Here is a 15835-nt window from a genome sequence, read left to right on the forward strand (position 1 = left end):
TAAGTAAGAAAGGATTACGTCATTCATCGAACGTGTCGACGTTGCAACTTTCTCTTTGGCAGGGTGATGAATAAAATCGTGCTTCTTTTGAAATGTTATTTCGCCAGGAGCGACAGCCAAGTAAGCCATCTTACTTGAAGCTATGACCAGTTAAAGGGTCTAGCCGCAAGGTAGTCATAAGTAATGTATATCAACTTAATCATGTCTGTTGTCTGTTCGGTATACATGCAGGGGCACCCAACGAACGATTTATGGCAAAATGCATTATTTCACAAAAATGAATGAAAACAAATTATATAGAAGCATTTCTAGTTGTTTTTCGTTGCTGCTGGAAAAATATATATATGTCTGTTCCTTTTTCCCAGCGCGAGGCAGCATAAGGAATTTCCCAGCCAGCTGGATAGAAATTATGTTTCCCAGCCAAGAATGTTAACAAAAAAAAAAATATTTTTGATAATAAATACTGCTAATACTCATTATAATTTACTACTGAGTTCCTCAGAACTAGTCGAACATTGATGGAGAACCAGTCAAGTCTTGTGTTTGTATGATTTTGGGCATATTCTTCTTCCTTGAACAGTTTGAATATTTGGGAACTATATAGATTCCCCTTTCTTAGACATTATTATATGGCTACAATAGTACGCGCGCTCTGATTGGCTGCTGAGCGGGCATTATTTTCTTGTAATGACCGGGCATTATGAAATTTTTTCTCGGCTTGATGGTTTTTTGAGTTGTGAGTAAAAGCTACTAGCGAGGGGCAAAAACAACAAAAATGCCGACAAAGTATAACTATCTTTTCAATAACTGAAAGAAAAATATTAGCATACCGATACTTCTTTAGTATGAGCGACAAAGAGAGCCACAGAGAGCGAGAGCGAGTTTTACCTCCGGTGTTTTTCTCTTGATTATACTCTTTTTTTGAATAGTGCTTAAAGGCCATATTATAAATAACTTATTAACCTCGTCCGTTCGGTCATTACAGGGGAATCTCAGACCTCGGCCTTGATGTATTGACCTCGCTGTCGCTCGGTCAATACATCAAGGCCTCGGTCTGAGATTCCCCTGTAATGACCTCACTCTCGGTTAATAAGTAGTATATAATGACCGTAAAATCATTGCTGTTTCTCAGTCAGCAATGTGGGACCAAATCATAATTACCAGCAACATGTATTAATCAAAATCAATAATAAAATTTCTTTATAGGATACACATGGGTGGTCTAACATGGGTAGTACAAAAAATAAACATATTTTAACATTTTTATTGACCACTTAAGATCCAATTTAAATGTTTACATCACTTCTTTGAAGATGCACCACAAGCTAGAATTAAAAATCAAAAATGCCGAATTTACAAATCATTGATTGATCAGTTACGGCAGCTTGATTTGGCTAAACAAAATGGAGAAAAAACAATGTTACAAGATCCAAAGTATAAAGCAGAATTACAATGCAAAGACGTGAACATTTCCATTGGCTCATTATAGTTTAGTCAGAATTAAACATGCCTGTGTTTGATATTCTATCACAGCTATACCAATTACGTTAAAGAAAATCTTTAAGCACAAACGGAAACAAGATTAACAAATAAACAATTTGAGGTCACAGTGACGTCAAAATCTGTTTCCATGGCAACGTCATATGAGGTTAAAGATACACTATTTTGGACCTTTCAAGGCTAATAACTCAAAAACTACTCGGTGAAAGTTTTTCTTTTTTACGTATTTTTATCCAACCGACAAAATAACATTTTTGCAAAATTTTAAAGAAATCTGTCAAAGGGATTTGGAGCTACGTTATTTTTACATAAATTTAAGGTAGCTCTGAACATTTCTGACAGAATTTTGTAAAAAATTGTCAGATCATTTCTTTTGTTCTTAAAACAAAAATATATGAAAAACAAAAAATTTTACTTTCGAGTTTTAGAGTAATTAGCATCAAACGGTCAAAAATAAGGTATCTTTGACCACTTTTGTAGTTGCCATGGCAACAAATTTTGACGTCGCAGTGACTCCAATTTGTTCATTATGAAAACCTTTGCAAAGATATTCTGAAAGTTAAACCTCAACATTACAGGTGTACCAGCAATAGATGCAAAAGACGGGAATATTTAAACTATTACGAGCCACCTTAAAACACAACTTTTCCCCAGGCGTTATTAATATAATACATATTACCAAGTAAAGGTCAAGAGTAATGTAATGATCAGTAATTGAGAGAATTTGCTTTTAACTTTCAACGAAGTTTTCCTACAAACGGCAACAAAATTCAATAGAGAACAATAAGGAGTTGAATCTTTTCATTGAGATTTTAAGGATGCGAAATTGACAATGCAAAAGACTAATAAATCCAGGCAATGCTTTGACTTAAAGAAATTGCTCTGTTCTAAGAATCTGGAAGAGGACTGCGAAAACGCTCAGTTTAGCGTTGAAGAGGCGACAGAAGTATGGTTTAGCTTTAAAAAGGCTGATCACGAAGTCTCAATCGGCAGCGTTGAAAAGAGGACTGAAACAAATGAGAAAAAAAAAAAAAAAAAAAAAAAAACGTCGAAGAGCGATATCATTCAGTCGTAGATGACAAAGTGCTGCTGGCCAGGAACAGTAAAAGGATCTCCAACTGAACATTGAAAAGGTAACTTTTTGGTGTTTGAATGTTTGGAATGAGTAGGTAACAGAACGAAATGCACTGCTTCAGAATTCTGAGAAAGCAAACGTCGAGGCAAGAGTTCAGGAATGCAATTCTCGTGTTTTCAATTTAAGCAACTGCTCAGTGGTATTAAAAATGTAACAACAGTCTAGGCAAAATAAATGTAACGCAATCAAAGTATAGTTTTGTTTGTCAGTGCGATGCGATGCGTATGGGTGTACTGCAAGTTTCCCTAGGGGATTATCAACTCTAATACTCCCCTAATATTCCTCTAATATGCCCCGCTCTCCCCTGTTACAATCAATGCCGCTCCCAGCTTTTCAGACAGTCGCTAATTAGCGGGGTTTATTCAATATAATCAACCTGGAAGAACAAAAGAAAACGAGCCATGTGAAAAATAATTTTATATCAGACTCGTTCCCAGTCCCTACTTATTTGTTTCTAAAGGCGATAAAAAACTGAGGCGGACTAAGGCAAGGGTTGCGGGGCAGGCTGGGAAGGGCGAAGAAAAAGTAGGGACGCTCCCCGATTTTCGTTCGGCCTTCCCTTGATGCAATGCGTTCTAGTCAAAACCGCCAAGGGAGCGGCTGGGAACGAGTCTGATTTTATATAGTCTCGTGCTCATGTTGCCACACAAAAATGTTTCTAATGTATCGTAATTTTTGCATTTTTGGCGTATTTCGCCATAATTTAATTAAGCGATTTTGTTTTGGTGAGAAAAACGTAACAGATTTCAGTGCTTGAGACAAACTGTATCATGCTAAATAAGCCAAATAACCAAATAGCCAAATAATCGTTTCTTCTTCAAAATTCGTTGTATTAAATTTTGCGACACAAAATTGAACTAATACACGTTACACGCAATACAGTCCGATCTCTATTAAGCGGCCACCCTCGGATCGATCGGGACTTTGAAAAGTGGCCGCTAAATAGAGGTTGGCCGCTTAATAGAGGTACAATTTGGGAATGGCAGTAAACATGATTTAATTGAATCTATATAGCAAAATGCTTTTAAAAAGTTAACATATATGAAAATAAATCAAAAATTCATTGTAACAAAACATCAAGTGCATTTCCAGCCCATGCATAGTTCTAGCTCTAACGCAGAGGGCACGTAGTTAGAATGTACAGTATTTCTTCGGGTTGATAATGTACAGAGAAGTATGCAAAACAACGTTGACAAGTTTCTTAGGCCGTTTTGCATCAACAGTTAGTATGTGAAAAAATTAGCTCAAGATATTTCACAGATGATTTATATCATCTGTCACTATTTCGCTTGGAAAGATAATTTGCTGGCCGCTTAATGGAGGTAAAAAACCTTACAAATAATACACTTGCGACAGGAAAAAGATGGCCGCGGCCGCTTAATAGAGGTGGCCGCTTGATAGAGGTCGGACTGTATAACATTCTTATTTTTTTCTTGCTTACCTTGCAAAATAGGACAAATTTTGTTATATTCGGAAATTACTGCAGCAATTAATTTTCTGGCGAAAACTAGTTGCTGCAATACATAGTTGCCTGGACGTAAAACGCCTGTGAACATATCACGTTACTTCTATAGGTTCCTCGGTTACATCTGAGTGTTATGTTACCTTGGGTAATTGCGAGTGTTTTTTGCAGGAAATGGTGGTGGCAATGATGTGCGTCTCCACAAATGGAATGACGGCTTTAAATTTGTACTTTAGTAATTGAGTAAACGCGGGTATTCTTAAGGCAAGGCTTACATGTAACCTTCACCAATCATAAGAAAGGCTGAATCATTGAAACAGTTTCTCATTTATCAAAACAGCCCTCATTTGGTGTCCGGTTAAGTTGCTGGAGAAAAAAAGCTCTGGGAAACTCAAGTGTTCCATAAAGCCATACAGTTTAAAGGGGTTAGGTCACGGTATTTTAGGTAATTCTAATTAGTTTCGTTAATTAAGAGCTCTAAAGTTCAAATTGGCAGAGCAAAAGTCTTTTATTGGTAAGATCACAGCCACATAACAAACAAGGATGATTTCCGAGCATTGTACTGAAATGAAACTTTCATAGAAATTGAGATAAACTTGAAAAAGGTCGGGTCGACGTTTTTCAAATTAACCCGAACGCAATCCTTTTTAATCTTCTCGAATTTTGCCCATCCATGCTCCCTTTTGGCCTTTCTGTGTTTCTTTTGAGTTCTTCTACAGTTTTTAGCCGTTATTGTGATATTTCAGTAAAACTATGACCAGTTGGTCGGTGCCGAAATTGCCTAAAATTGCGTAACATAGCCCCTTTAATCATGTTTGCGTATCATGACACGATAAATGCAAGAATGACTGTGCAAAAAATCTGCCAAACTAGGTTAACGATTATCTCCCTCTCTTATGCCAACCTTTATTCTTTCGTTTCGTTTTAAGCAAACAATGAATACAGAAAATGTCGAAAACAATTAAAAATTGAATCCTATCGTTCAGTTCTCTTTTTCTTGCTCTTTGTGTCGAGGTAATTGTATGTTTTGCCTTAAAAAGGCGCCTGCATTGCCTGCCCGCAAGATTATCATCGATGGGTTTCTTCAGTTTTATTAATTTTATCGGGGGGGGGGGGGGAGGGGGGGAAGTGGTTATTGTCAGGTTACTGTCCTATCGGTGGTGCTGGAAACTTGAATCATGTAATACATGTAATAGATATTATACATTTTCTAATCCCTTAATATGCTTAAATTTTCTCTAAAAATGCACTTTCTGACACTGCAGTAGGTTTTTGATGCAATTTCCATGTAAAAATGTAGAACATTTTACTTGGCGAATGCGCATAAGCCAAAATTTGGACTTTTTGCTGAACCGTTCCGATTTTTTTTTTCCTTGCTCCTTTCCTTTTCATTTTTCTCTGCTTTCTTATTCTCTCTATCTTTTACTCTGTGCACCCCTTCTACTGGCCTGAAAAGTTTTGTTCTTAATCAGTGGAAAACCCTGGAAAGGAAACCATGATCAAGTACGGGTATATTGGCCTGTTTTAGCACCAATTTTACACCAAAAACTGATCACGTTTTTTTCGATTAGCTCTGTCAGAATGCAGTCAATAGTCAAGACGGACAGTCCTGTGGAAAGATCTATCAAAACTCTATACGTTGCACGTCACAAAAATCTGCTGACGTGTAAATTGGCGACGTCATAAGTGGTTGAGTGGCCTTTCCTTCAAAAAAGGGAGTGTTCAAAGCTCAGCGAGAACTCAGCGAGGACTCACTGTAACAAGGAAAAATTCAACGAAATCTTCCATTGGTGCCAAGTTGTTTGTTTAGCTACCCTTTCATGACACAAAAAACTGTCCAATAATTTATAAGTTTCCACTGTGAAAACATTTTACTACCGGAACGTGCATATAATATACTTTCCTAGCCATGCATGCATTTGCTAGAGCCGTGAAGCAGTAAAACTTCTCAACAATGTAAATTAGTTCAGGATAACAGCTCTTTCTCTGCCTAGCAAGTCTACTCTGACTGGACCTTGACTTGCTGTAATCTGCCGCTAAATGGCTGCGTCGGATAAGGTCAGCAGGCCATCTCCGACATAAATTGTTCATCTGAAAAGCCGAAAAACGGCCAAAAGTTTAAACTGAAATTCCGACAAACGCCAGAAATGTTTAATTTAGAACTGAAAAAGGGCCCAAATTTTAAGTAACAGCTCACAAAATACTGACATGACAAACGGGCAAAATTTCAACATACAACTGAAAAACGACCAAAACCTAACTGAAAACGGTGCAAACCCTGGCCAAAACTATAAAACCATTTTTCCAGTACTTGAGTGCTACTGAAATCAATGTTACTTTTCACAAAGTCCTTTAAAGAATCTTCAGTTAGTAATAATCGGATAACGTAAAATTTATAAACCCCAGACGAAAATTAGCCCCCCCCCCCTCACCCCACCCCCGTACACGCATAAATCATTCCGATCAGTTATAAGCTCCCCCCCCCCCCCCCCCCATCACCCAAGCACAATCACATCGAGTGGTAGAAACATAACTTGGCCGCCTCACAGCCTTGACACAGTCGGTTGGCAAAGAAGCGTTTTGTTTCTCGTAATAGTTCGCTACCATGAAAGTATAGCTCGGTATCAATGAACTGCCCTGTCAGGGGATTTGGACGAAACCTAGCCAAACAAAAGTTTAATGAAATTTCGGGTCGAACAAGAAAAAGCAGAAACTTAAGAAGGCTCGCTAACCTCGAAGCGCTAACCGTAAAATGCTGTCAGTCGGGTTATCCTCAGTAGTGGAGGCGTAAGTGGTAGGCCGTCATTGCTCCTATGTCGCACTCTGAGCATGCTTTACTTTTAGGGTGCAATGATTTCGTTTTTTTCGCTTTCAAAATACCCGACCGTCTTCCCCCAGCCCCAATTTTAAAAACCCTCAGTTTTTAATGGTCCTACAAGTGCTCCCTTCTTTAATTCTAAAGCTGAAAAGCTAGGCGCCATTTGTTATTCCCCAGTCTTCAAAACGCCTTCGATTGCATGGTATAGGTTTAAGACCATCCTTGTGTTCTCGCCCTTGTGAAAGTGCCACACAGATTTGGCAATACATTGGATACTTTGGCATCCAGAAGTCTCCAATAGCAGTTCCAGTAATATCCCCATACCCTTTCCACTTCCATTCTAGATATTTGTTATACTCATTCTCATTATTACTGAGATATTTCAGGTAATCGGCAAGAAGTTGTGGAGACTTAAAGTCACGTACTTTTATGACTGAGTGATTAAGATATGGACCAGGCAGGAACTCATCAAGCTTGTCTGTTGCCATCACTACAGGAACTGAGCCAGCATCCCATGCATGGTGTAGTTGAGCATCAACAAAATAATCACAGTCTTGGTTAAAAAACACCAAGGTGAACTTGTATTGTCTGGCTAGAATAGATTTGAGATCCCTGAAATCTTTACCATCATCTTTACCATACCTACGAACCAGACCTTGTTTGTTCCGAAGACAGGCTCCGTAAGAATCAACCTGTACAAATTTCATCAACTGCCTCATGTATTCCGTCCGCACCTTCTCACAATTTGACAATGCTGCCATAATAAGCCCAGTTTTATTCTTAAAAGGAAGTGGTGGTGTTAAATTGGGCAACAAAACTGAAGGATCAGGGAAGTCTGAATCCAAGCGATAACTTTTTAATAAGTTGAATTTAGACATGAACGCAGCATCGTTTAATAGTGGTGTATACACTGGATTTTCTCGTATTTGCAGAATCCATGGCTTAGATTCTATAGGAGGATATGGCCCGGAAGCCCTAGCATGGAAAACAAAGCCATCTGCCTCTTTTGCTCGGGATATATCACTGGTTAACTCGCATGGTACTGGGCATTCACCTTTTGCCCACTTTTTATGTAGATCTAGTCGTCTTCCAAGGTATTTTGACCAGTAAACCACAAGCCAGGTCTTTTCTGTATGGTTCTCTAGACTTTTGTGATGGCTAACATTTCCTCTCCGTGCTATGTGTACATTCTTTATGGCAGGTTTCTTAAACGAATCAATTTCATTTGAAACGTAAATTAACTCAAGTTGCCATAATAGCACCACCAGGAACAACACGCAAGCCAGTAGACATTTTCGCAAAAACGAAGCGGCTGCCATGGCTTCCTTCTCGGGAGTCTTCTGGTGTACCTGTTAAAGAATTGCGTAGGCAGATAGTGAAAATCTCTTAACAGTTTATTGAACCCTTTTATAAACTTTCAAGAGTAACCAATACTGATGAAAGTCTTTCTTCCGATGTCAATAAATATATGACACTTCTACAAATGCAAGATTTGACTGCCAGTTTTCACCAAAATAGTAAAAAAAAAGGGACTAAGATATAACCGAGAAGCTTCCTTTTACTGTTTGTGAGCAACATTAATCGTCCCATTGGCTCTTTCACTTTCAGCTTTAATAATGAAGTACTTTTCTTCCTATTTCAAAGACTTCTGTACAGAAAATGCACAAATCCATGGATATAATACAAGAGAATCAGGGCAGGTACATATGATTTTTAGCAGAACAAATTATGGAAAATATTCTACTAGAAACAGGACATTTACTAAAAACAATTGATATCTGGAATAGAATACCTTTAAACATAAAACGTTCGGTATCTATAAAAATATTCAAAAGGAAATTAAAACATTTTCTCTTATCCCAAAGTAGTGATAGTATAGTAAATAAGTACTCAAGTGCAGTATGAAATATTTGTTAATATATGTTTAAGATCTGATTATTGGTTTGTTCGCTAATTACCTATTCCACTGATACCATTTGAATGCATTTTAATTAACAATTAGACTACGAGCCCGAGTTCTCTATGAGCAAATAGTCAACGAGGCGCAGCCGAGTTGACTATCGCTCATAGAAAACGAGGGCGAGTAGTCTAATTGTTTTAGTAGAAACTCTAAAGGATTGCAGTCCAAAACCTACAATATTGTGCACTTTGGAGACAAAAATCAAGAAAATTTACCGCTTAAAGAGCTACTCGCGCGCGCGACTGTTTTCTATCGGCGAATAGAAAACAGTGGGAGAACCAATCAGATTCGCGGATTTCCAATAGAACACAGCTGAGTTTCTACTAATATATCTTAAATTACCTTCAGGGAGACTACGTTGTAAAAGCCCGTAAGGGTTTATTTAGTCTTTCTCCCAAAGTTATAGAAAGTTATTAAATTGTAACACACTGTATTTACTGTATTGCATTATGGGAAATAAACATTCATTCATTAATGTGGTTGAGTTGCCACGTGTGAGCTTCAGTGCTTTTAGTATGTTTGTATCTCTTGTATAAAAATCTACGCACATCCTCGGAGATTACCAGGGGCAGTAAGTCCGGGTCGAAAAGGCGGGAAAATATCGGCGAAAAAAAAATCCCCCCGCGCAATTTCTCGAACAAGAATCTAAAGGACTCTATTATCGTCAAGAAGACGAAAGGTGAATGTTAAGTAGTCAGCTTCCTATGTTCAGTTATACTGAGTTAAAACTGCTTATAGAAAAATCACGTGTTCAAGATGTCAAAAGCTGGATATTTGCCGGTATACATGTAGTCTGTAATATGTGAAACACTTTTCTTGTATATTGTTTCAAAGAAAATTCATTAAATATTGTTGTTTAGGGAATTTATTCTTGTATTCTTATTTTAGTAAATAATAAAGATGGTAAATTTTAAGCTCGGTGATAAATAATGAAGATGAAGTATTCAACATGACACGAGCATGGGACAAAGAAAAATTCTGAGTCCCCGACGGGAATCGAACCCATGGCCTGCCAGATACCGGTTGGGCGCTCTAACCAACTGAGCTACTAGAGACTCGTTGCGAGCTGGGCCATTTTACTAGGTTGATAAGTTGATAAGTGACACGCGTCCTGCATACTGCTAGGATAATAAAGGTCATGATCTGCACGCAAACACAAAGCGCGGGAACTTCGCTCGAAAACGAATATTTAATCACAAAGCGCGGGAACTTTGCTAGAACACTTTGCGATCATGGATGGACGTGGCTTTTTTCTCGGTTCAACACCCCTCTATCCCGGTTACTTCTTCGATCAGCAGCAGCAGCAGCAGCAGCAGCAGTTTGGCCCCTTTATGAATGAACTGCATCAGTTCGCAGTTTGGCCATCAACAACAGCCTGGATAATGAAATCATGCTGTTGATATCTACTAAAGTAATCCACAGCACTGTCCACTGGCGCCTTAATTCGCACATGTGACCCATCTATAGCACCAACAACGTTGGGCAGATTTGTGAGATTTGTAAATGCCTGCATCGATGCATTTACTTCAGCAATTGTCTCAGGAAATTTGATGTGTTCGTTGCGTACTTCGTAAAGGCCATTTACTACATCTTGCACTGCCTCAATTACAGTCGATTTTTCCACATTAAACAATGGTGCGATGGTCGAATACGAATTTCCGTGGGCCAAGCGATACAGTCCCAAAGCAAGAACTTTCCCGGACGGTAAACAATCTCTGAATTTCGAATTTTGCCTTTGTAATCTCGGACCCAGGATATTAAGAATCACTGCAAAAGTGGCCTCGTTTACTCGTAACTGTTGCCGAAAGTATTCCTGTGGAATTAAGGCGTCGTTGTAGTGGATGTCGAACAATGAATCTGCGGGTCGGGGAAGAGTCCATGCGTAGGGTGTAACATGCACGCATTCTACGCAAGCGTCTTCTTCTTCTCCTTAAATAGGCAACATTCAAGAGTGTCCTGTATTCAAACACCCATCTCTGATACAGTATAAAATAACAGGTCCGCAATGCGAACATGTGTCTAGTGCAAGGTGGATACTGGTAGTCTCGATCACACATGTAACTATAGTTGATATCCCTTCATCTCTCGAGTCCACCTATGATTGGTTTCTCCCGAGGGTTAGGATCTTGAGCCCAAAATCTATGCTTTAGCTCTTTTTCTTTATGCTCTTTTATTATGGTCGATTTGTAATAATTCTGCAAAACATTGTGTTACTTCCGATTCCATCCAAATTTGGAGCACAGGAAGTCAATAGATTAGCGTGAAGACACTGCTATGTGGCCTACATGACGAGTTTATTGGCGTGGGATTCACACTATAAAATTTTTGGCGTAATCATGTGAGAGATCGCCGCTAGTTGATTGTTTTCATCCAGGAGAAATCCTTATCCTAATTTTAGATGACGAGGAAGATCCTTGTGTTATTTCTAGTGGAGAAGAAAGCGGTTTAGGCCGGGAGCTCAACAAGGAATTTGCTACATTCCACCACTAGACACAAAACACAGCTTTTCATACAGAAATAAAGTCAAAACAAGAAATTTGCTACATTCCACCAGATTCCCCTCCCCCCTCCACCAATCCCAATTAATTGTATTACACAGGCCAATTGTAGGTGAACTGTAGAAGTTGTCTTTTTACTGAATCTAACAGAAGTCATCCAATTTAATTTGTCTCCTCCGTTACATTTTGTATAAGTCCTTTCTAACTTTCAAGAAAAAATTTACTCTGTTCTTCGTGGCGATTTCTTGCTGTGCTAAACTTAATCTCAGTTCGACGTTCACGTGTAGTTAATTCGCAGTCCTATTTAAACCATTACATCAGACGAAAGACTTCACATCATCGCCCAACAAGAAGCCACTGAATAGCTTGAAACCGGATGGTTAATGTTAAACCACTCTTTTGGCTAACAAGAAAGCCTAAGGCTTTTAGACGTACCCTGTCGCGTTTATATTTCCTTTTGTTCCTGTTCAACAAGAAGTGTGTTATGTTGAAGCGTGACATGCGATATACGATACTCGGCCGTCAGTATTTAAGGTCAAAGGCGCATGATCGCTTTTGAAGACTTTGAAGGTAGAGATGTTGATTTTTTTTTTTATCAGAGTTGTTTTCGTAGTACTTTTAAAACTCATAAAATATAACGCGACTCTTTCATTTATATCTCGTACTGGTCATTTCAAACTGAGCAGCAATTCTATTTTGCTCTGTGGTCTAAGCGATGATTTATTGTTCACTTAAGCGCATGGAAAACGCGTATCACGCACGTAATTTTTAATCCCTCAAGTGGCAAGCAATTTAAAACATTTCCTCTGTCCCATTCCCCTTCCCCTATTGAGTAGGTGATAAAAGATGACCAGTTTTAAGCATTTTTGTGCCGATCAAAAGGAGATAATCAAATTACTTCATTTATCTCGCAAGCACACTTTTTCGCAATTTCAAAACAAAACGTGCACGAACAAACTCTGCAAAACCTAAAACGTTTTAATTGACAGTAAATTGGAACAGCGTCAAACATTAGCCAAGTCTAAATTTATAAAGCGTGAGTAAAGTCAGCACGCCTACATTCATGCGGCGAATCATTGATAATCGCAGATAATCATTGATGCAATTAACACCTTAAACCGGCTTTATCTAATATAAAAGGAAACGAATGACAGAAACCTAACCCCAGTTGGCGCGTTTTGCACGTAGTAGCGAGAGCAATAGAGGCGGCTGTAATCGCAGGCTACAACAATACAGTGCAACCTCTATATAACGAACCTCTATATAACGAAGTCCTCGATATAACAAACGACATTCTTCGTCCCAGTAATAGTAAAATGTATGAGAAAGTACCTCGATATAATGAAACCTCGTTATAGCGAACACATTTTGCCAGTCCCTTGGCCCTTCGTTATATCGAGATTCCACTGTAGTAGCCAAACATTTCAGTAGTAATTAGAGTTTTGAGTGTCAAAAAATTTGGGGGAATTTGGAGGGCATTTGCACGCTTAACCCGAAAATTGTGTGATTTTTAAGTGGTATAAACTGCGTTTATAGAAGTATCTTCAATTTCTCGTGCTTTTAAAGGCAACAATCTCGTAAATATCGAAGCTCTCACTTTATAAGCCGTAATCAGTAGACGTTAATAGTAAAATTGACCAACGCTTACATGATTTGCAAGTAGTTTACTACTTCTATTATTACTTTGTCCACATAAATACTCAGCAGCTTTTGCAGATGTTTGGTCAGTCACAGGTGTTTTCAGTCGCGCAGCTTCAGCGTTTTCTTGCTCTACGAAATACACTTCTCAATGACTCATCTGGGCTAGCTAGTTCCGCTGCAGTTCGCTACTAAAGGCAAATGCATTATCACTAAAATAGAGCATCGCAAACGTCGCGGAATATTCGTTCTCAAATTCAATTGGTCCCGAATATCCCTTTTGTGATCATTCTCGAATTCAATTGGCTCCGAATATCCTCTTTGAGCTCGTGCTTTATTTCAATTGGTTTCCGAACATCTCCTTGTACTCGAGTGATTGCGAAATGGTCACGATGATATATCGAGTGGATACACTTTTCCTGAATGCGTTCTTATCCTCATGTAAATGGTCACGGAACGGGAAACCCAGTGAAACTCTATGCGCATTACTTGATATTTTAGGTCACATAAAGTATTTATCCGATTTTCCCCTTCTGCATTGTGTCTGCACTAGACACAAAAAGCAAACGCTTGCTGCTGCTGGATGATAATAATCGGAAGAAGAACAACTGCAATAGTGAAGCAAACGCCGATGATCTGATTTGGGTCCATGTTTATGGTCGGTTCGCGGGAAATATGAAATCCGATCGACTTATCAGATTACTTTATCACAAATGAACTTTTGGCTCTTCCGTTTGCGGTTTCAAATTTTTGAAATTGTTGGTCCGTCCAAATTAGGATTTTCACTCTCGTGCGACCCTGCCCTCAGTTATGATGAAATATTTATCGGCTTGGCAAAGGTTACATCGCTTTGTTGTGTTCGTGTAGGCCGTTGCCTTAGCGAGGATTTTCCATTTCATCGTGAAGTTTTTACGTTCGCCTTTAAGGACGTTCGCGCAAATTGTTTATGCGGATCCTTACTGCGCACGTAATTCATGTCGCGACGTCATGCCACGTTATGCATGAGCGCGCGCGCTGAGAAAACTTTCCAAACATATAAGGTGGGTAGCCGTTGCGTTAACTTCGCTTGCAGTTTCCTCTCTTAAACGGTCGGTGACCCCCACTTTTTTCGGGATATACCACCTTTACTGATAAATCTCTACTGATTGACAAAAAATGAGCGAAATTCCAATGTTGGAAGTTTGTTATTTTTTCATTTTCTCCCCTCGCGCGCGACCAAATCAGTCACATTTTCCAGCCTCGAGTTTTCGCAAATCCAATTCTTTAAGGCAAGATTTTCCTTAAGGGACTTCAAAAGCGAAATATATTTGTACAATAGACCCACTGAAATAAATTCAGGCAAAGAAAGTTAACCTACATCAATTCATTTAAAATATTCTGTCGCCTGAAGCCGCTGAGGTCATATCGAGTGACGAAGCCGGAAATTTATCCAAATACGCGCCCTCTTTCGCTTATCGTATCTCGGAAACGAAGTCGGTGACCCCCACTTTTTTTTACATTTCTGATAAAAGTAACTGATAAACTAGCTCTGGTGAAATTTTAAGAAAAATTGCAATGTTGGAAGATTTTCGCGCGGACGTCCTTAAGCTGCCAAAGATGCTTACCTAGTTCAGTGTCATTCTTTCGCTTCTCGTTTCTGAAAGAAACCTGGTGGTTTCTCCATCTTGTATTGAATTCAGTTGATGTTACTCCTACATAAGTCTCGGTTTTATTATTTGACACAACAGTTGCTGGGTAGACAACTTCCTTTGTTAGGCATTCGCCTTCTAAATGGCACTCATTCTTCCTTCTACAGTTGCATGTCTTCACGGCCTAGTTTTGTGGCGGTTGCGTGTTTTTCTTTAAGATGGCTTTATTGTGACCATCGATAATCTGCTTAACGTTTGGCAGACAACTGTAGCCTATATTATATTAACAGCTTAAATTATCGATGGTCAACGTGTGTACAAATTATCAGCACTGACTACGTTAGTGTTTTAGATCTACAAATAGACAAACTAAGAATAAAACTAGAAAAAGAAGTCGTTAGCCTGAAGCAAGAATCGGTTTTCAAAATGGAACGGTTAATTTTCACCAAATAGTTCCACTAATCAAAGTGGACTTCATTCGAGGGGTAGTATCTTTTGCTAAAAAAAATTCCAGTGGGACGGAGCCGTTCTACATGATTTCCAACAACATTTTGTTCGGAATTTTTTGATAAACAGAACCTAACAGAACCTAACAGAACCTCGTGATCATGATATGCAATACAAATAAATATTACTGCTAAATACGTATAGTGTTAAAATATTCAGGTGCTTGTGAACATTTGCAATCGAACTCTGATTTACCTATCGATATATGTCTGATGATTGAGATACCTTGATCCACTACTGGCCACTACGAGTCCTGACTTGTGCGGCGTGCTGAATCCTTGTTGTAAAACTGGCGTACAAACAACGACCTCATGCACAGCCGGAACTTTCTGTCTGTCGTTAGTCAACGGCGCGTACGCTAAGAACTTAATCCAAATCAGGAAAATACAGCAATACAAATCAGTTGATTGGCATTTTGTACTGTTTACACAGCTTTTTAGGATTGTTTTGAATTTTTTGCCACGTGTTTAGTGCGACCATAGCCTGCGAACGCAGACATATTTCTGCCTGTCGTTTCTCTCCACCGAAAAGTAACGTCTGCGAACCAGCAAGTCAATAAACGATTTTCGTGACGTCAAATCTTAAGCCAATCAGAGTAAGGCTTAGAAAAACCCAGAACCGCCACGCCTGTAGCCTGCACGAGCCGGCATCGCGCAATTGCGTGGGGAAAACAGCGGCGGATAAAGTGG

General features: G+C 39.0%; 1 protein-coding gene across 2 annotated transcripts; it reads right to left on the bottom strand.

Annotated features, from left to right (window-relative positions):
* Nucleotides 1-6601: 6601 nt before the first annotated feature.
* LOC144629080 (GDP-fucose protein O-fucosyltransferase 4-like) lies at nt 6602-15680 on the bottom strand. 2 transcript variants are annotated; one of them, XM_078487265.1, is made up of 2 exons: nt 15372-15680; nt 6602-8264 (listed from the first exon to the last, which is right to left on the bottom strand). In XM_078487265.1, the coding sequence occupies exon 2, from the start codon at nt 8232-8234 to the stop codon at nt 7068-7070; it is 1167 nt and encodes a 388-aa protein (XP_078343391.1). In that variant the 5' UTR covers nt 8235-8264; nt 15372-15680; the 3' UTR covers nt 6602-7067. The 2 variants fall into 2 exon arrangements, with proteins under 2 accessions (XP_078343391.1, XP_078343392.1); XM_078487266.1 differs by having other exon boundaries at nt 15342-15680.
* Nucleotides 15681-15835: the final 155 nt, after the last annotated feature.

Source organism: Oculina patagonica, chromosome 10 (genome assembly GCF_052425735.1).
Source record: "Oculina patagonica isolate OP01 chromosome 10, crgOcupat, whole genome shotgun sequence".
Lineage (NCBI taxonomy): Eukaryota > Metazoa > Cnidaria > Anthozoa > Scleractinia > Oculinidae > Oculina > Oculina patagonica.

Coding starts and splice junctions, on each gene's coding strand:
- LOC144629080 (XM_078487265.1), bottom strand. CDS start 8,234: ATGGCAGCCGCTTCGTTTTTGCGAAAATGTCTACTGGCTTGCGTGTTG.